The 21,349-nt window shown below is 45.9% G+C and overlaps 2 protein-coding genes across 9 annotated transcripts in view; both read left to right on the forward strand.

Moving 5' to 3' along the window:
- Window positions 1-7,991: 7,991 nt before the first annotated feature.
- Window positions 7,992-17,133, forward strand: LOC109305859. Its single transcript, XM_019529004.1, has 5 exons — window positions 7,992-8,132; window positions 12,848-12,958; window positions 13,575-13,700; window positions 15,009-15,098; window positions 16,901-17,133. Exons 1-5 carry the CDS (start codon window positions 8,018-8,020, stop codon window positions 17,116-17,118), a joined length of 660 nt encoding a protein of 219 aa, XP_019384549.1. The 5' UTR covers window positions 7,992-8,017; the 3' UTR covers window positions 17,119-17,133.
- Window positions 17,134-18,771: 1,638 nt separating this feature from the next.
- The window catches only part of LOC109305793 (titin-like), a 74,382-nt gene continuing 71,804 nt past the window's right edge, over window positions 18,772-21,349 (forward strand). For 4 of the 8 annotated variants that reach the window (XM_019528898.1, XM_019528889.1, XM_019528941.1 and 1 more), the window contains exons 1-3: window positions 18,773-19,134; window positions 20,678-20,839; window positions 21,160-21,327. In XM_019528898.1, coding sequence (XP_019384443.1) covers window positions 18,939-19,134; window positions 20,678-20,839; window positions 21,160-21,327 — 526 coding nt within the window. In that variant the 5' untranslated portion in view covers window positions 18,773-18,938. Of the gene's footprint in view, window positions 19,135-20,677; window positions 20,840-21,159; window positions 21,328-21,349 lie in introns of all 8 variants that reach the window. The other 4 variants (XM_019528923.1, XM_019528932.1, XM_019528949.1 and 1 more) reach the window with 2 other exon arrangements.

A 21,349-nucleotide genomic window follows, 5' to 3' on the forward strand; every position in this document is an offset into this window, starting at 1 on the left:
TGCCCACGTCCCCCCACATCTTAGTGTCATCAGCAAATTTGAACAGGTGCTTTTTACTCCCTCGTCCAAGTCACTGATGAAGATGTTGAACAGTGCGGGCCCGAGGACTGAGCCCTGCGGTTTCCCTAAAGAGAAATGCATCTAGCTCAAGGCACGATACATGCTGGACTGTTTCAAGCAAAGCATCCTTTGTACGTGCAATAGTCTGTAAGGGACTCTTTCTTTAAAGGCTGAGCCATGTCCCTGGAAGTCAGTGGGGGTGTTACCCCTGGTGTAAGGTAGGGACATTAAATTTATCTGGGGCCCCAGACTGGAACTGTACTGTGGGGCTCCTGGGGGCCAGATCCAGCTTGGGGCAGAAGGGCAGCTGCGGTGGTCTCTGTAGCAGCAGTGGTGAGTCCGGGGGGGTGGGTGGCTCTAAGGACATGGGGTCCAGGACTCAACAAGGGTATGGGGGTGGCCATGGTTGCTGTCAATGACCCAGGCCAGCGGGGCTGAAGGACCATGCCCCCAACTTCCTCCAGCCCAGTAAACCAGATTAACAGGCTGTGGGCTGAATCCAGTCCATGGGGTGTGTTGGACTCCTCTTGCATGAAGGACATCCACTACTTACTTGAGATGCCTTTAAGGTGTCTGTTGTCACAGTGCCCAGGAATTCACCCTACACCAACCGAAAGGCTGGGTTGCCACTACAAAATTTTGTTGGCTAGCTGGGTCAGTTAAAGGTTGAAAAAATCCACCCCCTAGTTGATGTTCATGCTGGCAGAGCCCCTGTTGTGGATGCACTTATGCTGACAGAAGGGCACTTTTGTCATCTTGGCTTATGTCACTTGAGGAGGTGGTGCAACCACCCTAGCTTCCTCTGTTGGCATATGCTGTGTCTGCAGTAGAGGACTGCTGAGCCATGCCAGCCTAGCTGAAACCACAGTGCAGGCAAGCCCTGAGCATCCTGCTCTGATCTGTGCAGATCCCATTGAGCCATTTGTTCTCAGGTTCTTAGGTTTTATGCACAAGAAATTGTTGCAGATTTTCATGGGGTTATTTCATTTTTTAATATTCTCCCTTTTGAGCTGAACCATCCCCTGTAGTGGCTACAAAAAAATTAACTGGGAAAATTGCCTCTGAAAGCAAGGGGCATGAGCAGCAGAGTAAAGCTGACACGTGCATCCCGCATGTAAATCTCCAAGACGGGAGTGGCCGGCCTGCCGAATGCAGCAGGTTGGAGAGGGGACAGGCAGCACAGTGGCAGACGGAGCAGAAAGCAGAGCACCAGATCAAGCAAGGAGTCGGGACAGGGAGCAGAAAACAGAGCATCAAGTTGGACAAGGGAGCACGGAGAAGCAGATCCCCCAGGCTGGGCAGGAAGCAGAAGGAGGCCAGGGAAGGAGCACGGGGCAGGGCACAGAACGCAGAGCTGCAGCCTGGGCAAGGAGCAGCAAGCTGACTAGCAGCTGGGGAAGGGGAAGGGAGCTGGAGTGACACATGTGCCTACCAAAAAGGTTGGCCCCCACTGCCAGAAGGGGTTTAGTAGCCAAAGGTGAAGGGCCTTTTTCTAGAAGATTGATGCGACTGCCTCCTAATTTCAGGTGAAGTCTTGTTCTGAAGCACAGCACTGAGTTGGTATTATGGGTAGAAGGAAGATCTTTAGTAAAGCTGTTTCACTCGCATCTGTACCTATGACAACAATTGTGAGACTCTCGCCAAAGAGGTTTGTTTTTTAGTATAAAAATAGGATTTGAAGTGCCTTCATTAGATTAAAAGACGTCTACCCGCAAGCAGATGGTCTCTCGTGGGTCGCGTATCTCACTCTCATACAAACAGGCTCAGCAATGGCTGTTCAGCAAGCCAGTTCAGATCGCTAACTGCCATTTTTCCTTCTCCCTATAATTAGAGATTGATTTGGGTATTTTGTATAATGGGATTTAGCTCTCCCCACCCCCCCTCCCCACACAATTTGCCTGACCTGCACAGTGCACCTTCTTTCTTTTCCTTTTCCCAGAGAGACTGATCCCGTTTGAATTGTGTGCGTGGAGGAACGCCAGTATCTAGTAGTCACAAAAGTCTATTTTAAAAATCTAGGGTGAGCCTGCTGGAGAAATGAGTGATCTTTCCAGAGCGCCGCATGGGTGTCTGGTTCAGTAGGTAATTGCCAACTGTCTGTCTGAGGCTGTGGGCAATGTCTGAATCTGACTGATACCCCAGCTGCATGGGCTTCTCTGTACAGGAACCTGCGTACATGGCGGAGGCTGAACTGTAGATTTATTTTGCAGCCCTGAGGCTCGCCAGGTCACTGACAAAGCTGCTTAGTTTGATTTGAAATGCAGGTACCAAAGGTCTTGCTTCCTAGCCTCGGATTTTTCCCACTGGGAAACATGCGCTTGAGAGAGTTTTGCTGGCTGAGCAGTAAAGCAGAGCAATAGTTTTATTTTTTGCAGGTACTTGTGCATGTTTGATTGCAGGGCGATTGGGCCTGAAGGAACATGCACCTTGTGCAGAGCAAGGAAAAGGAAGAGTGCGTATTTAGTTGAAAGAGCTGCAATGGGACTTGTTATATAGATTATAGAAACGAGTGTTTAAGGGGCAGAGTCGATAACTCGAGCTGGGAAACTCCATGTCTGCGACCTCGGCTTGTATTCCCTCCTTGCGTGCGTGCATTATGGGAAGTCTGGGGGGGTCCTATGTGTGTCAAATCGGTCACCCAAGATTAGCAGACTCTTCTCGTGACTTTGCCTTTACTCTCCCTGTGCCTCAGATCCCTTTCTGTAGAAGAGGAGTATTATCATCTCTTCTCGGGGGCCAGCTGGGAAATCAAGTCCAGATGGTTGTTGTACCAGAAACACCCAGTGGGAAACTGGTTTTTGGGCACAGGGCATGATTTGGATGGGGTCAGGTAAATAAGGGCTAGGACCTCACTTCAGAAGTTAACAAGGAGCACTGACTGACAAATAACCCATTTACAGAGTAAGGGTCCCGTAGAGGAAAAAGTGTCTGGTCTCTAATAGCGAGGGGGTACGTACCCACAGTTCCTCCTTGCCGAGGGGCTTTCTCCTCTCCGTACTGCCAGGCATCAGCAAAAGAAGACTTGAGACCATGTGGAAGATCATTTCCCTGCTCCCAGTTGTTGTCCACCCCCACGGTGGCATGGGACAGCAATTTCAGGTTGGTGCACGTGCAGCCGCTCTATGGGGATTGTATGCGCACGTCAGAGGCGATTTCAGGGTTTTTGTTCATGGGGAGTCTTCAAGAAATTTAGCTGCCAAACTGCCAAGTCAGTTCAGTAGGGATTTCTTTTCAGCGACTCGTAGCTTGGTCACTTTTGGAGCAGTTGTTCATGCGTAGTAGCAGGAAGCACATGGAACGCCAGGCAACACTCTTCTCCCTTTGCTGCATTTCAAGACTTTATAATGAGACATGGGGCCAGAAAACACTTTAAAAACTTCTCACAGCTAAATTAACATGGGGAAAACAGTTCATTTTCCCCCAAACTTATTTCCAGAAGCATTCCGACAATTGAAAAATCAGCCCGAGACCAGCATCTGACATGAAAAACAATCATCTCATCCGAACCCATTCAAATTGGGCAGAGTTTTTAAGCAACCAAAATAGGGTCTTCTAGCAGCAGTTTCCAGATCATATGATTAGGCTATGTTTGAGTCGAGGACTACAACCCAGAACTGTAGACACTATTCATGACACTCTCCATATCACAAGTCACTATACAGAAATGCATATTAGTGCAATGTGCTCAAGACAGCTGTTTGCTTGACAAATAAGGGGAAAAAAAGGAACAAATGATACCCTGGCATACGTCGATTTGAGTCATGAAGGCCCAAAACAGGAATGTGAAGCTGTAAAGGTTCTCCAGGGTTAGCAAATCTACACAACAGCATGTGGGACCGTGGCTGTATGGATAGGGGTGTCTGGTGCCATGCAAGACATTAAAACCAGGATGCTGACTTCACGAATGGCTGGAAAGCTGGGTAGGGAATTGTTCACAGCGAGTTTTCAACCATCCGCCCCGTAGCAGCACTTTGAAATGATGTTTTCCAAAATATGCAAGCACACTGTATCCCCCAGGAATGCAGGGGCAGTTCCTTTGTTTCCTTTGATGGCAATAAGAGTTTACAAGGCAGTAGATGTATTGTGCTAGCAAATAATTTTAGCCAGACAAATTCGTATCCGCTTAGAGGACTGAATCACCACAGTGAATGGATATATTAGCTTTGGGATTTGCCAACTGCAGGAAATGAAGCCTTAAACCCAGTCTGTTTTGCCTTCGAGCTCAGTTTGGTGCTGGCAGGTGCAGCTCCTTATTGCAGACTCATTAATATTGAAGATACTTAACCTCGAGTTAAATATCTGGTCAGTGACCTAGGGAGATTAGGATCTCCTGCAGGGAGAGGGCTTTATCATGGTAATCCTCTTCTCAAAGAGTGCTCCTTGCTGAAAGTTCACTGTGCGATGGCATGCCGGATAGCGGGCACAGTGCTTCACACGAATGTTTGTGTGAGCACAGCGGGCTCTGCACTTTGGGAGCGTCCGTGCTGTAGGATGCCAGAAGTGCTGTTTTATATGGATTAACTTTGCAATTGGCTTTATGTGGGCACGCTGATCTCTGCAGAGCAGATGATAAAACAAACAAATCGCCGCCGTCAGCAACCGCACTGAACGTTCACAGTCGTTGGAACCGGCGACAGGAGTCGTTCATGGAAAGCGCGGCTTGCATGGACTCCATTTTCTGCCTTCAGGAGCAGCTCCGTTGTGAGTATGTTGGATGCAGCGTTTCCCCCAGTCCAGTTCCTTGCATTGCCCTTCCAGCCGGTGCTATAGCACCAGTGGGGATGGTACGATAGTTTTCAAACTGGCGTTACTGCATCATATTGGATCACGGGTCTGCTAGTAGTTGGGTATTGGCCTGCCCCTGTTGGAGGCTGGCTCTGTTGCTCTTGACTGGGGAAGATCTCATTTGTGCAGTTGAAAAGCAAGGCTCCAACTGACGCTCAGTTGCTTTATTTGTTATGGGAGGCAATGGGTCAGATTTAAAGATTTCCCTCGCTCTTTCCTAGACTCAGGAGCCCCTTTTCCCAAGGTCCAGTGTTGAATATCATATGTGGAAAAGAGCCAAGTGAGCTTGAGGAGTCATTGCGGCTTGGCTCAATAATAATTCAGTCCATTTAAGTGCACAGAAATTTTGCCTGGAGAAGCATTGTGTTTAATAGGGCAGACTGGAAGCCTTATGTTTTGAACTCCTGACCTGAGCGCTGATTGCTGGCAAAATTATGTAAGTGAAAATCTCTCATTGTTCTTGGCTGGCTCGGGGCCCTGCCTGGTGCCTGTGATGCTTGAGCACAGGTTAAATGAAGTGTTGGTTGGTGTAACGTAGGCAGTGGATGGAGCCCTGTCCCACAGCTCGGGGTGGTAGTCTTGGCTCTGCCATCGGTCTGCTGGGCAACCCAGGGTCAGCCGTGTCTGCCGTGCCTCTGTTCTTCCATCTGTAAAATGGGGGTAATGATACAGCCTTTGTAAAGGGCTCCAAGGTGTGCTGATGAGACGTGCTATAGGAGGAGTGCTTCTGCAAGGTAAAGGAAGCGGTCTCCTGTTCATTCCTAGAGAGCTGGCTTCAGCAGCTGTGTGCTGGTCTCTTACCTCCTATCTCCATTTCCAGGGTGCTGTCTATCTGAGAGAAGCTCTTGCTCCCTTTTAAAGTCACTTGCCATCTACAAATGCATCCTAAGGCAACATTTCCAAGTGTTTTCCTCCTGTTCAGCTGCTCTTGCTGTGAAGTCCTGGGTTCTCTTCCCCACAACAGCAACGATACGGTTGTCTTTGCTATTCCAGTTCTAGTACTAGAAGCTCCTTCTTCAACTTTTGGAGCCTGATCAGCGGCTTCTGGGGTCGATGAGACTGCCTGTTTGTACTCGGGGTGGGAGGGGGGGTCCTCTGCCGACTTCGGGACACTTCTGGGGGTCCTGTGCCGTTCCGCCACAACAGCTGTGCTGCCGGAGTACAGTCTGAGAGGGCGCCAGCTTTTGAACAGACCATGCCAGCTGCTGAAGGTGCGGAGTGTCTCCAGATATCTTCGGCAGCCGAGGTTCTTTAGTTCAATGTGATATCTTTTATTAGATCAACTAAGTCATTGGAAAAACTGTTCTTTGCAAGCTTTTGGGCACAAACACCCTTCCTCAGGGACAGACGATAGGCTCTCCTTATGCCTGAAGAAGGGTGTTTGTGCCCAAAAGCTTGCAAAGAACAGTTTTTCCAACTATTTAGTTGGTTTAATAAACGATATCATATCTACCCAAAGAACCTCGTCTGCCTGTGTCCTTAGACCAACATGGGTACCAACAACCCTCCAGATACCTTCCATTTGCTGTGGAGCAGTGGCAGAAGCTGGGCCCCACTTGGCAACAGAGCGGCTCTGCCTTTGGTGTAGGCTGGGCCTGAGATTTTAAGAGACCTTTTGGTTCAAGCTGGGGGAAATCCCTACAAAATGTCCCATGCTTCCTTCAGACCTATTGCAACTAAATCCTCTCACTGCTTTCATGTTTTGCATCCTATTTGGCAAATGCACTTCATATACAGCCAAAAGAACGGCAGTGCCCTGTCCAGGGGGCCTTACAGTAGGTGTTAATTAAATCCCTTGCTACTCCACGTTGCAAATAACTGTGAATTATGGTGTCTCTTGACATTTATAAGGGTGCTTTACATCTTCAAAGCCCTTACAAAACTTAACGATGTCTGTTTTGATAAAATGCTGCCCTTGTATGGTCTCCCTTTCATCCAGTATGAGTGGTTTTCCCTACAGCATTGTCTGTACTGATCCCCTACCACAGGCAGGCAAGTCATTCCCTTCCCATATCAGCCCTCCCTGGTTTGGCTTCAGGCTCAAATTCAGCCCCGTCTTTTGCATATAAGCATTGTTGTGCTAAGCCCTGGCCTGGAAAGCTTGCTCCTTGCTGAACCGAGCTGTGTCGGATTCAGTCTTTTAAGAGAGCTAAGAGCCACTGGCAGAAAACCAGCGATCTTGTAAGCTCGGGAGGGATTGAAGGAGACCTTGGAGCATCTGCAGGATCCTCTTGCAATAGCTGCCAGCCCCCTGTGATGGAGGTCAGATGTTTCATTTATTCTAAAGGAATTTATTTTCTAAAGAACGCTCTTCTGTTCTGGTGTCACCGAGGAACCATATGCACTTACAAGAGTTGCTTTTTGTGTTCTCAGATCACTCAATTCTATATGTATTCATTTTAAATTCCCATTCTCTGTCCCTTCAAAGGTACTTCTAGAAATCAAGCAGTATATTTGTATTGATGCTGTATAACTGATCATCATTCATTGGCATCTATCTGTCTGTAGCTGTCTTCTGCAACTGTGAACTACTAATAAAGTATTAGTGCTCTTCCTGAATATCTCCCATCTTTCCCTAAGATGTCTGGGATTCCTAGCCTCTCTTGTTTGCCTTATCTGCTCCTAACACTTGTGTTTCCTCATTCTTCCTTAATTGCACTTGTATTAAGTTTTATATTCTGATGGTAATACAGTTACAGTTGGATCCAGAGTGTAGGAAGTGAAAGGAGTTTCAGCTCACAGTGCTGAAAGCAACTGGGCCATGTCCACCCTGACTACAGTCAATGTGGCATTAGTTACTATTGGTAATTAAGATTAGTCTAATTTGATGCAACTTGCTAGTGAGTGTACATCCTGGAGGGCTTGAGTAGATGTCTTATGCTTTTCCGTATTTAAAAAAACAAAGATGAATCTGAGCACAGTGTGATGTATGCATTCTTCGTTCATGTTATCCCTATATCAAGATTTTTCACAATCTAGTCCTTCCATTTTTCCTTTTTAAGAGCTATATTAAAATTGTAAAACCTGAAGAACACTTCATTGAAAAATCACGTAGCCATTTGCTTTCTCAAAAGCCTTGACCTGCCATATAATATTAACATTATGCATGAAAGTAATTTGGCCTAGTGATTTACTGCTTTCTCTTCATGTTTCAGTTCCCCACGGAGGGATCATGGATGAGAAGTTGTCCCACAAAGAGTTTATGGATCACAAAGAGACCTGGGCAATGGATGAGAGAGACCTCTGCTTTGAACCGCAGGCAGTGTTCAAGCCCATGGAGGCAACAGGTACAGCTGTATTACCCAGCACAATAACTGAAATCAACTTAGGGCTGCGGCTTGACCTGGCAAAGTACTGGAGTGCGCGTCTCGCTGGTAGTGCTTGTTCACCACACGCATTACTTTCTTTCTTCCCTTCTGGGATGTGGTTCCCAGTGTATCAAAAATCCAGCAAGACTTGGACACTAGTAAGTTAATGTACAGTACCAAGCTTGCATCTTTAAGCTCCCATGAGACACCACATATTTAAACCAGAATTGATGACTTGGTATTCCTGTCTCGCGGTTAATGATTGCATGGGGTGTCACCAGTTTTGTCTAGTGAGGATTGTAGTGTCCCTGTTGAACGCTGCCCAGGGGAGCGCAGGGATGGAAATTGGAACATGTCGTTCCAGTCTAGCTTGGCTGCCTAAACCAGTGAGGAGGTAGGAGTTTACAGTGCATTAGCTACTTGGCTGTAACTGCCCTGGTGCCTGTTTTTGCCCCCGAGTGACTGGGGGGAGTAGAGTGGGGTACGTTCCCGTGCTTTCAGTGAGGGTTAAGAGCATGCATGTGGGTAGCTCCCACAGAAGAGCTAATGGTCTGTGACCCTACAAAGCCGGCTTGCCTCATGGTGACTTGCTTGTTTAACTTTACTGTTAAATTAGCATTGCTCCACGCTGGGAGGCCCCGATCTATAGTCACAGTGATGAGTCACGGCACCTTTTTAAATTAGCTAGCGTCTGCCCTATACTCACTTTGCATTAACAATAATTTGTTTTAAAAACACAGCTGTCTTTAGCATAGACACAACATAGAAAAATGTTTCTGACCCTCTCGTTCAGAACTGTCAGACTGCTTCCAGGCTCGGGTGCTACTGCCAGATTTGAGCCCGGAGGGGATTTTTACTATATAAACAGTGGCAGGCAAATTGGAATAAAATGCACTGCTTTCTGCCCCTGCTCCGGGACGCTGGAGAGCGCTCCCCGAACTGAGCTGAAGTGCCACTGACTCTGGTCTCCTCAAGGGAAGCTAGCTGGTGCAGTTGGTGCTCCTCATGCTTGCTAAACGTTTAATTGGGAACACTCTTTCTGGGAGGAATAATGCTGTCTTTGTTACTTTCCTAGGAGTTTGGATAAAAATAGATCATTAAACAGAAGCCCTCCTTGGGATTTGTTTTTTATACCTTTTTTTTTTCCCCAGCAGCTAAAGATAAAGCTTCCCTTTCTTCCCTTCCCTGTGCTTGCCTGTCTCTCTTCATCTCTATCTAAAGCAGTGGTTCTCTGCCTTGTTAGACTCAAGGCCCCCACCGTAACTTTTGTGAATTGAGCAGCAATTTCAAAACCTAATTTATTATTACAGTCCTTGCCTCCTGGCAGGGGACTGGCTAGGCAGGGAGAGCCTAGCCTGCCCTTGCTTATCTCCTCATTTCTTCATGGGGCTCCCTTCAAAAGAGCTCCTGGCACCCCAGAGTGCCCTGACACCCTGGTTGAGAATCACTGATCTAAAGCTTATCTATTATTCATATAGCACCAATAAGTGTAATATTGGGCATTCTTTCTCAGCACAGCAGATGGTAAGAGGCATCAAAATGCCATTCTCTATGCGTAGATGAAGAATAAGGCACTCTATGGTCTTGAAATCCAGAGGCAATGCAATTTCACACAGTAGTTAACCAAGGCATCAGTTATCAGTCTAGGGACACCTATATATGTGCAGCAAGGCTGCTCCAACATGCTGTAATTACAGTGCATTGGACAGACTTGATTAATCGAGTATGGTGGAGCATAGTCATTGCCACGCTCCAGCAGACTCTGCCGTCATGTATATCTGTTAAAGCACCCGTGCCACCATTTTTCAGCATGGGGATGCTGATACATGTGATGCTGCAGACACTTTAATTAGAGTGGCGCCTGAAGCTGCTTTAATTAAAGGGCCCCTCCCAGAGCATGTGTATAAATGCCCTAGAAGACTTGAATAGTAAAGGATTAACCCAGCAGTGGTACAAACTATATCCAATAAAGTGGCATATCATCTGACTAGTATTGCCAGCTACATCAAGTGTCCCATTTCTTTAAGTAACAGTAAAACCCATGAGAAAAGCTGTGCTTTTGGCATTAATGTTCCTGTAGTTACGGTTGCTCTGTAGACTCTTTGTACATTCTCAGGCAGTAAGAAACAATTTTTTTACCAGACAACTTATAAATATGACTATTTCAGATACTAAAGTAGTCACCAGTTCGCTGCAGTTGGAAGGAGTCCCTGTTTTGTACTCTTGTCATCTAATTAACCTCTTTCTCAGGCCACCACCCTATTCTCGCACTGGAAGAATGAATATATCCTTATTATCATGGCTTCCCGAACTATAGAAGCTGTTTCCTGTAGGCCCTGTGTACATAAGCACTTTTGCCAGAAAGGAAAACGGCTAGTTAGATGAGAATGCCCTTTTATGGGTGTCTGTGCAAGTTGCACAGGACTGTCTGATTTCCCCCCAAAAGCAAATGGCTATTCAGGCTGACAGCTGAGCACAATCGCTTCCTTGAACCAGTGGAAGCGGCGAGCGTATTGAGCCGCACAATGGACGCTGGGCAAAGGAGCAGTTGTGACTAGCACTGGCTGCGCGTTGCTGGCGCTCAGATTCTGCTGTGAAATATTTTGGCTAGGCTTGTGCGGGAAGAGATCTTGCATGTTGATGATGGAGAAATTTGCAAAGTACTTTGATAGTTGCCCTGGGGATCGTGACACAAGTTCAGTTTGAACTGAAAAATCGATTATTCACATAGCCCTAGCGGTAGCATTTATGCTGGTGAGCTACAGGCAAACTAAAATTGGCCAAGATTTAATTGAGGCCATACTTCTGTTTCTGCATTTCACCTAGCCTTATGACTACAGGTGGAGGAATCTCGTCTGAGCTTCATAATCATGCTGTGCCTGGCACAACGCGCATGTAAATGTGTTTTAAAACTTCCCCCTTCAAATAACAACTTTGATGTCAACTTGAATTGAACACGTGAACAGGATCCTTTTAATTATGCTGCATCTTACGAACTGTGTGCAGAATACATGAAAATTGGGCTGTGGCAGCGTTTGTTGCGTCTTCTCAGAAATGCGTGGTTTCAGATAGTGTGCTGTTCCGTAGGCTGAGGGGTCTACTGTCATCCGAAATGTTGCTCATCTGAGGAGAGGCTGAGGGAACTGGGCTGATTGAGTCTGGAGAAGAGAAGACCGAGGGGGGTTGACTAGCAGCCGTCACCTCCCTGTCGGGGGGCTGCAAAGAGGATGGCGCTGGGCTGGTCTCAGTGGGGGCAGACGACAGGACAAGGAGCAATGGGCTCAAGCTGCAGCAAGGGAGGTTGAGGTTGGAGATTAGTACAAACTTTCTCACTAGGAGGCTGGTGAAGCCCTGGGACAGGTCACCAGAGAGGAGGTGGAGTCTCCATCCTTGGAGGTGTTTAAGATCCAGCTAGACAAGGCCTTGGCTGGGATAATGGAGTTGGGGGTGGTCCTGCTTTGATCAGGAGATTGGGTTAATGTGATCTCCTGAGGTCCCGTCCAGCCCTCATTTTGTATTATTCTGTGAGCAGCTAAAGGTTGTTCAGCTGCATCCATCTGGTGAAGGCTGTAATAGATACCTGGTGCAAGCCAACAAGCTATAACGTACAATCCTTGATCCCAAAAACTGTTCAGAAGAAGATTGAGCCCTCACTCATAGTTTCTTCACCTTTGCCCAGTGACTTGTTCTTGATTATGTTAAGATGCAATGACCAGTCCCTATTCAATTCTTCTTTCAGTTCCCTCTCCTTGTATTATGCATTGTTCGTAGTCAGTTCATTTAAATAATTGAATATTAGTAATACAGTACCGTTCTTGCTGTGCCTCACTTATATGGTTGCACTGGATATCTTTTGGAGCGGGAGGGGAGGTACACTTGCACAGGTCCATCAGCTTTGCTGAAGTGGAAGCCAACTAAAAATTGACTCGAGAGGAGAGATTTCAGTTACTTGTTGCCTCAGGCAAGTTGCTGATACGTGCCAGTAGAGATGCTATAACCAGTGTGTCCATCTGGGCCAACGCTGAAGACTGCTGACATGCGTTAGTCTCTCACAGGGTAGGGCAGGGAGGCACTCGCTAGACGAACTGGTTCGGGGAGGCACGAGCTTCTTTAGGCCATCGTGTACTTCATCAGAAGATGCCACCTTTCTGCCCATGTCTGGTTGGAGCCACTCCCTTGGAGAATAACTAGGTGTCACCTTTTGCCTGGCCCATCATTTTGCTGAAATCTCTTCTAATGGCCTATTTGCATCCCCGTGCTGCTCTGAGGGGAGAGCATTTTAGTTCAGTATGACTTTTTCAATATACTGTGGGGGATATACCAGTGTTGTAAATGGAGCCAGAGGTTCGTTTTTTTTGTTGCTGACTCACCTTGGCTATGCTGGTCTGTCCCTTGACCCAGAAATGAAATGCTGCTAGTCCTTGGAGAGCATCATGGAGGTACCTCTTACAATATTTATATTTTAAAACATAGCTGCATTTAGCTGCAGAGTAGTTTAGGTGGTCACGTTTTCCTTTTGAATGTAAGCTCTTGCTTTGAGAGAAGATGTCTTGGACCAGTCGTCTTGTAAACAGCCACGCAACAAGCTCTAGTTTGCTATAACATCTTCCAGAAGAATACTGATACTTGGGTACGTTATTTTGTATGGTGTTGTCTGTTTGTAGTAATGTTTGACTTATTCTCTTTTTCTTCAGAGCCTGGTCTGATGTACAGAGAAGTTGACCTGTCTGATCTGATAATTCCTTCTGAAACACAGAATTTTCCACCACTCGCCGAACATGTAGAAGCTTCTAAAGAAGTTCATGGTATAATCTTCCACTGCATTTGTTCAGGGCTTTGGTTTTCCGCTTTTCCAGATGAAATTCCAGGCTTTGTGTTTAAAATCTGTTGAACTGGAAACAGTGAAAATCATCCCTCTTCACTTCACATTTTGTTAACAAGGAGTGTCTTGGGCACAAATTCTCTTTATCAAGTAGATTGCATCTTTTCTCCTATATTTATTTAATCTGTTTTCACTCCGAAAAACTCAGTTACAGAGAAACTTTTGCCTTCAAACTTTCCTTTGTCCGAAATGGTTGGTTTTTCCACGAACACACTTTCAACATTTGGAATGTGGCAGCTGAAAGCTGCCATAAGAAAAGTTTATTTGGGCGCAGTACCAGAAGGGCTCACATCTTCCCATCTCCTGTCCAGTAATACTTCATTAACTTCTCCTCGGTGCACCATATAATTTATAAAGCAGGTTGAGTGCCTCCCAGAGGACGCTTCCTGGGAAGCTTATCTGCAGAATTTGTGTGCACTGTTTATGTGATTAGAAGAAACTAGGTTACACTCCAAGTAAATGGATCTGATATGTAATTTGAAGTTTTGGAAGCAGTAGGATGTTAGCAGGAATGACAAGAGTGTTTTTATTTCTTACAGCACCCTACGCAGCTATGGTGGGATCAGAGCAACCTTCCTCCAAAGGCTCATATTTTGCTGCAGAAGCTCTAGACTCATCAGTCTTCCCCATGGACTCAGCTGCAGAATATCTGCAGGAAAGAGCAGGTGAAACACCCCTCTGCTACTTTCCATGTTGTTTTGTAGCTAGGGGCATCTGTGGATCAAAAGCTTTATGTTGGTCCTAAAGTCTTCTCTGAGACGCTTCCAGTTATGAAGGAAAAATCCTGTTAGGAATGGCAGGAAATGACTCGATTCAAAGTGACTTTTCATCTCCAGAGGGATTTCTGCAGATGTTAGTGGGCAGAAGACTCATTGTGTAACCATCCTCCTGCGAGGATGAATCCTGGGTTTAGTCACAACCTTTCTCTGCAATCTCATTGATCCACAGTGTTTCAGAGAGTATTTTAAGTACCAGAGAATGTCCTAAAGTGATCCAAGTGTACTTGCTGAGGAAGCAGTTACTGTGCTGTAGCAGGGGCCAGGGATTTACCTGCTTCATAGTGGGTGCATCTACACGTGTGCTTTAAAGCGCAGTAGCATATCTTACTGTGCGTTAAAGCATCACATAAAAAACCATGCAATTACACTAATGTGCAGTAAAATGGGCTACTGTGTATGAAGTGTCACTTAAAACCCATGCGCGTTTGTTACTGCACATTAAGGCAGCCTAATGCACATTTATTTAGTACCTCACATTGGAGGTACTAAACTTAATACACATTAGAAAAAGTGCTTTAATGCACGTGTAGATGTGCCCAGTAACTGCTTTTGTGCGCACACTCACCCTTCAGTAGGTAAAAACTAACTTGTGGCAGCCTTGTACTCTTTCCCTGGGGCCTAATCTGATCTAGCTTTCCTCTGTTTGGTGCGAAGTGCATACAGACACTGCTGACGTGATAAATCCTTCCTGTCTTGAATCTTCCTGGTGAATAGAGAGTAACCTGCTCTAAGGCAGGCAGCCATTTAAATCATGCAGATTGCGTTAGTGATTTCCCAAATTCCCTTGATTTCAATATAAATGGCATCCCTTAAATTGATTTAAATTTGGTTGGAGATTCATGGAGGATCAGCCTCCTCCCTGCTGTTCACACCTCATTAAGGCTCCTTATATTGTTACTCAGAGTGCAGTGCCCCTAATAGTGGCCCTGAAATCACTGCTTAAAGGTTTTTAATAGCCCAACCATGCTAGTAATTGAGTTGATCTAGGAAGATTAACAGCCCACTCTGCATGTTGAGTACTTTCCTGATGGCCAGAGGAACCCCTTGTAGATGGTGGAGACTTACAGATTCTGCTCTCAAATTCAGGCAGACATGAGAGAAGATGTCAGAGAATGTAACTGAGCTTTAGTTTCAGAGTCTAGGACCAATGCTGTTGGTGCTGATGAGGTTGTGTGTGCTAATCACTTCCTTTAGCACCTGCAAGAGACAGAGTGCCTGAAGAACCTTGGTTTGGAAGTCACTACGCTGAGGAGACACCAGAAGCCTCATTCTTTGAGCCAGCAGGTACAAAAAAAAAAAAAAGGCTTTACTCTGCAGGGATTTTTCAGCTGAAACACAAGTCTTTGTTTGCCTCTCCAAAAGGAAGATTGAATGCTCTATGGGAAATATGGAAGTGATATAGTATGACTGAGTGTTTTCTTTCTGTTGACAGTCATGGAATAGAAAACAGCCATGGTAGCAGCAAGTTTCTTGCAGCACAGCGCTAAAAAAAAAAAAAAAAAAAAAGTGGGACAAGCAAACCAAGCCGTGAACTAGCTGAGGCATCTTGCTTCTAGTTCTGCTTAATGAAGTGAAGTGTCAGCATTTTGGGGCGATCTCAAATTTAGTAGATTTCCCAGAGATTCAGGCAGTTGTTGGAAAAAGGGAATCGACCATTCTGTTCAGAACTGGGCTTTTCCTCTTGGCTTTTTGCTGCCTTTTCATTTGGTCTTTCTCTCTCCAACTTACAAACCCTATTATTGATGCCTGCAGTTCACCTGCAGGCCAAAATCACTGGTTTGCGTAGACGACATGCTTTTGGTGGTGTAGATTCAGCGCTCTGGACAGGATCGCTGGCCCTCAACCCAACTGAAAATATACCCTTACTGAACAGAAAACCTCCTTCTGGGGCAACTTTTATTCAAGCAATGTCTGTCCTGATGTTTTCAGTGATGACTTTAGTCATTCTTCCTGAAACTGCGTTCTGAAGTCTTAACCCCTATATATCCAGTTTTCCTCTGACTGTGTAAAATAGCATATGGAAAGAGGAGTCATATGCCTGTGGTGTTATAAACATTCCTTATTTGGCCAGAAGCACCTATTTAAGGATACTTTCTGGCATAATGATGCCAGTATTTAACCATAATTGGGTCAACAGAGCAACCTAATTAACTATTAAGTCCTGCATATTCCATAGGATCCATGAAATGGTGTGCAGGGTGTGGGTGTATGGAAGAGAGAATAAAAAATTCATTGCGTTGTATCAGATTCGTATCCAAGTTCTGTACCAGTGGACATTGTAGTAAGTACATTAATAACGGAGGGAATGTTGATTGATTGATTAATTTGATTGGCATCCTCATACTAGCCAAAAAAGGCGCAGGGCATCTTGCAGTGAAAACAGGTCAAGTCATAAAAGCAGACGAGATGTTTAATGAAATGGTGAATGAAAAAACAATGTCCCAAACCAGCTTAAACCCACCTGCTAAAAGTCTACCCAAATGGGAAGGTCATGCTGAAAGATGTCCAGGCTTGGGCTCTGGGTCTCAAGGCAGGGGGCGTCCAAAGCTGTGATATGTGTGCATCAGGGTCCTGTATGTCTGCCCAGGTAATGGATGGGTAATGTGACACCTTCTTTCCGGGTATATGTAATCCATTTGATTTATGGTGAATCACAGTATTGAGGTTAAGAGACCTTGAGGGACGCCTGGTCCATCCAGTCCCTGGCGAAGTCCTAAATTCATCCCTGTTCAGGAAAATGTGTTTTGGCGCAGAATACAGGTTTGTGGTGATGTGCTCCTACCTAGAAAAATGAAGTAAGCTAGCTGTTTCTTCAGCGATATGCCATTTAATACGGAACAGCCTGGCGGTATTTTTAGTCACTTTTCGGAATTGAACCACATTTCTGTTACTTGCATGGTTTAACATTACTGTTATGATATATTTTTGTTTCGGTTGTGACTACTGTCAGGATCCAGTTATTTTGCTAGGCTGTGTACAGACTCCACTTCTTTCAGTCGTTTGCTGAAAGAATTGCAGTATATACTAGTAGTGTCCATTTTCATTCACATGTAATCGATAACAATTCCTTCCTTCTGTATGTCCAGCACCCATCAGGGTACCTGAGGCAGCAGAGCAATGTTTGCCAGAAAGTTCAATAGCAGATGCTCCTTTTCTAGTAGCGGAGCCCACGGAAGAGACCAAAACTACTGCTGCACCCCAGGAAGCCACACCAGCAGGTAAGGTTTGGCTCTGCCTGCTGAAGATCAGGGGAAGGCCTGAGCCCCCGACAATAAGTGTTGGGGGCTTGGGGATCAGGAGTTGAGCCCAGTGCAATAAAGGCAACATGGTGTTAAAGCTTTCAGCAAAGCCAGCCATGACTGAAAATTCCTAGGCAGATACTTTGGGATGAATTGTAGTTAGGAGATTGCTACTGTTGAATGTTATCAGCCCGTGCACTAAATGACTCCAGATGCTGATTGCTGCCACCAAACCTACAGCTCCAAAAGAAATTCCCGCTTGTCTTTATCTGTGATTAATGTTCTGCTTAAATTATTTTTATGTAAGTTATTCTTGTGATCAGCTGTCTAATACATGTATATGTAGGTTCAGTTTCTTGGTGCTCTTTTACAATATGGTTCACTTCAGGGTTTATTGGAGTGCTACTTGCACCATAATACCAAACAGCTACACCATTCCCATTCATATTATCTACTTAATAGCAATCAGTTGGCTCATTCTGGAGAAGCTTGTGCCCTGTTTTGTGGTAAACCGAAGCATAGTGCATTGTTGCTGCTTTTCAGATGCCTGTAAACAGGAGAGAGTATTACATATGTCTGGGCAAGTGGATTCTGAAATGTTGATTGAAGGTGGCTCTCAGATTTAAAAAGCTTTGTGTAAAGGAGCTTGTTAATATTCATTATTGTTTAGAGTGTGGTTTTTCTCCCCCTCACACTATTTATATTGGATTTTTATTCTGCGCAGACAGTAAAGGTAGGCTTGTTTTTCTTTTTTACCTGTTTTATATTCTGAATCTTAATACTCTCAGACTATTACCTCCTATAATGGCACATGTGCAAAAGGGAAATGTTTGAATTCAAACTATCTTTGCCATGGGCAATCTTAATTTCAAAAAGCTGAAATTGGGTGTAAACTGATTGAGCAGTATCCTTTTAAGATTTTTTTCACAGCTTTTGAAGTAATTGAGAACATGGAGACAGAATTGGTATCTTAATTGGAAAGAAAAAAATGTACAAGCCATATTCTGAATAAGCTGTAATGTTATCAAAAGCATAGTCAGGCATGGCCATTACTTGGATGGGAATGTGGTGGCAGCAGGGATGGCACCGCTGTCTGCATGGAAAGCAAACCAGTTTGCTATGTCCATGGACACTGGAGCTAGATGTGCTGGCATCGCAACAAATGGCACCTGTGATCTTACGGCATCTTTCTTTTTTTCAAGGGTGGGAGAGTATAGCCAACTGTGCATTCGTATGCATCCCCCCCACGGATGCTTTCATGTTATACTAAATAAAGAAAAAGCATCACCATCTCTGGGCAGTGCGTGGTACACCTTGGTATGCGTCTGGATGTCCCCGCTGATACATTTATCCTCAGAGTGGCCTTTATGTAGTACTATGTAGCTGTAAAGGAGTAGAAATTAGGCATATATAAAATATGGGAATGGACAGTGGATTATGCAGTTGATTGAGGTCCCATGTCGAACATGGAAGGAGCAGAAGCAAAGAGGAAGTTTTGTGTGGGTTTTTTTTGTTTTTTAGTTGCAGCTGCCTCCTACACATAGCCTTGTCAGTGCCATTGCCACTGCTCAGTGGTGCAGAGAGGGGAACACCTCCCTCTTTTTAAAATAGTTCGTGGGGTCTTTTCCCTCTTCCTGCCTCCCTTGTCTGCCAGCTTCAGCCTCAGCAACATTAAATATTCTGATTGCTCTCATTTCTGCTAGATCCTGCAGCTTCTGTTCCTGTAGCAGATGCCGGGTCAGTTCCTGCTTTTGCAGCAGATTCGTGGGCTGCTCCTGCTGTGGATGCCGGGACTGCTCCTGCTCTGGATCCTTGGAGTGCCGGATCAGCTCCTCCAGCTGATCTTTGGTCCCTTCCTCCAGCAAATGTTGCGTCTGCTCCCACCATGGATTCTTGGGCAGTTCCCGCAGCAGGTCCTTGGGTGGCTCCTTCAGTGCCTGTCCCTGCAGCAGATGCTGGCTCCTCACCTGCAGCATGTGTCCCCACCACCGAGGCTGGGGCTGTTTCTGCCATGGAAGAGCTACTGATGTTTGACCATTCCATTGAGCAGCAAGGGCCAGCTCTTCATATGCCTCCAGCAGGTAGATGGATGTCTGCAAACCTTTTGGCCTCTCAGGCCAGATGAGTGGAAAGGGGCAGGTAGGGCCTGGAGTCCAGCATCATCCCCTTCTACCTGTGCATGCTGGGATTGGATGCAGGAGGCCTGACCCTGCGCCTTCCCACTCCTCATGTGCTGGGATAGAGTCCCAGGACCCAGCACCACCCACTCTTGGCCTCCCACTCTGGGATCCATTGTGCAAGGCCTGGGGTTCCTCGTGGGTCTGGAAATTTGACAGTCAGGGAGTGGTGGCACTGCCTTCCCACCACCAAATTTCTGGACCCATAGGGAGCCCCCAGGCTCAGGAATTGAGTTTAGCAGTAACATGGGAAATGTTGGTTGCCTGGTGGTGGCCAAGGAAGTCATGTTCACCTGGGCTATGGGACTCTTTAGGACCCAGATCTAGACCAGCAGCAGTGGTGGCAGAGAGCTGCAGAGGTTATTGCAACCATTGCTCACCCACACCACCCACACACATCCTTAGCAGGTCTCCGTACCCTGGATTTCAGCAGTGGGCCCTGCCTTGAGGCACCCTGTTCCCAAATTCAGGCCTTTGTGGGATAGATGACACTTCTCTGCAGATGGATCTAGCCCAAAGACCTTACGTTTGACTCCCTGATCTGCTGGACATGATGCTGTTGCTTTGTGCCACATGAATATTCATAGGTTTTAGGACAGAAATAGGATGTAAGGGGAGAGGTTTCAGTGAGAACCATTGATGGGGTGAAAAACTTGCAAGTGAAAGAACCAGCTGGTAGGAAAGTGCTTAAACAGGCATCTTAAGAGCTAGTCAGGCTTAGAGGCAAGGAAGGTGGCAAGAAAGCAGAGTAGGGTAGCACGTTATAGTTAAACTTGTTCAGAGGGGAATGAACTTGTAAGGGGTCACTTATTGGTTGTAGTTGAGAGTAACCTGAGTTTGCCTCGGCAGGTCTAGGGAGAGAGAGCAAAGGAGTGAAATGCTGACACTGGGGTGAGGTTGAGGATGGTCTCAGGGCAGCCAGAATGAAGTCTTGAGGGGTGCTGGCAGGAGTGAGACTGGACTATATGGGTAAAAATGATATCTGAAGCCATGAGAGTAAATGGGGTCAGTCATACGAAGAGGGAAGAGAGAAAGGAGAGGACTGAGAAGAGATCCTAGAAAGCAGGAGGATCTGCCAAAGGAGCTACCTGGGCAATGAGTAGGGGGAGTTGCAAAACCCCGACCTAAAGAGAAGCAGGAGTGAATAACCAGTTATATTAAGGACTGTAGAATGAGCTCAGGAAACTCCCTTAGATGGAATTGGAAGGAAGCCATTTGCTTCATATATTTCCAGGCATTTGAGAAGAGCAGTTCCGCAGGAGGAGATGCTTGGGTATAGAGGAAACTGGAGGACAGGAATTTAAGGCAGTAGGAATCAACAACTCTTTCAGGGAGTTCAGAAGGAAAGCAAGGGGAAGGGGAGGATGCTATCTGGAGAGACAAAGCGGGATCTGAACTGATCACAAATGGAAAAATGCACTGACTTCTGCTTGCTCTTTTTAAACAGAATCTTCAGCACCTTTTGTGATCAAGGAACAGGAAGTTCCAGTCTCAGAAGTGTCTGTTCCTGGGGCAGAACATATTCCTGTGCTAGCTAAGCTGGAGGACAAAATACCATCACCCAGCCAACATCTTCCAGAGCCCGTCACCTGTGTCCCAGAGCCAGCAGGTGAGAAGTCGAAACCATCGTAAAAAATTGAAAGGCGTTCTGCTAATGATACTTCTCTCTTCCTGTCAATCGCCCCCTACGCACCCAGACACATTCCTTTATCTTTAGCACAGACCAAGCAAGAAAGATTTTGCCCTCTACCTGAATGTTTTGTGACGTTCTAAGCATGTGAAAGCAGGGCTGTGTTAGAAACTTTTGCAACATTACCTAAAGACATCACCATTGTAATTTATTATCATGATTGATTATGCATACTCGTCAGATATGAAACACCCATCTCACTGTGTCTCCTGATTTTTGCCTTTGTGTTGCAATTCTAGCAGAAGCAAAAGAACCACTGACAATAGCAGAAGCTAAAGAAACTCTTCCAGAAAAATCAGCTCCTTTAGGTGACTTCACCCCAGTAGAGAAGCCAAAGGAAGAACCTGAAAATGGCCATGTGCAACATTTGGAACCAGTGCATGATAAACCTCCCCAGGAGCCTACAGGTAGAAAATTGGCAGTAGCTTG

This window comes from Crocodylus porosus, unplaced genomic scaffold, assembly GCF_001723895.1.
Source record: "Crocodylus porosus isolate Cpor-Errol unplaced genomic scaffold, CroPor_comp1, whole genome shotgun sequence".
Lineage (NCBI taxonomy): Eukaryota > Metazoa > Chordata > Crocodylia > Crocodylidae > Crocodylus > Crocodylus porosus.

Bases quoted from the DNA above. Each gene is read 5' to 3' on its own strand.
- LOC109305859 (XM_019529004.1), top strand. From the start codon at position 8,018: ATGGATGAGAAGTTGTCCCACAAAGAGTTTATGGATCACAAAGAGACC. The intron at 12,959-13,574 runs GTATAATCTTCC...TATTTCTTACAG, and splicing joins AGCTTCTAAAGAAGTTCATG to CACCCTACGCAGCTATGGTG. The intron at 13,701-15,008 runs GTGAAACACCCC...CACTTCCTTTAG, and splicing joins ATATCTGCAGGAAAGAGCAG to CACCTGCAAGAGACAGAGTG.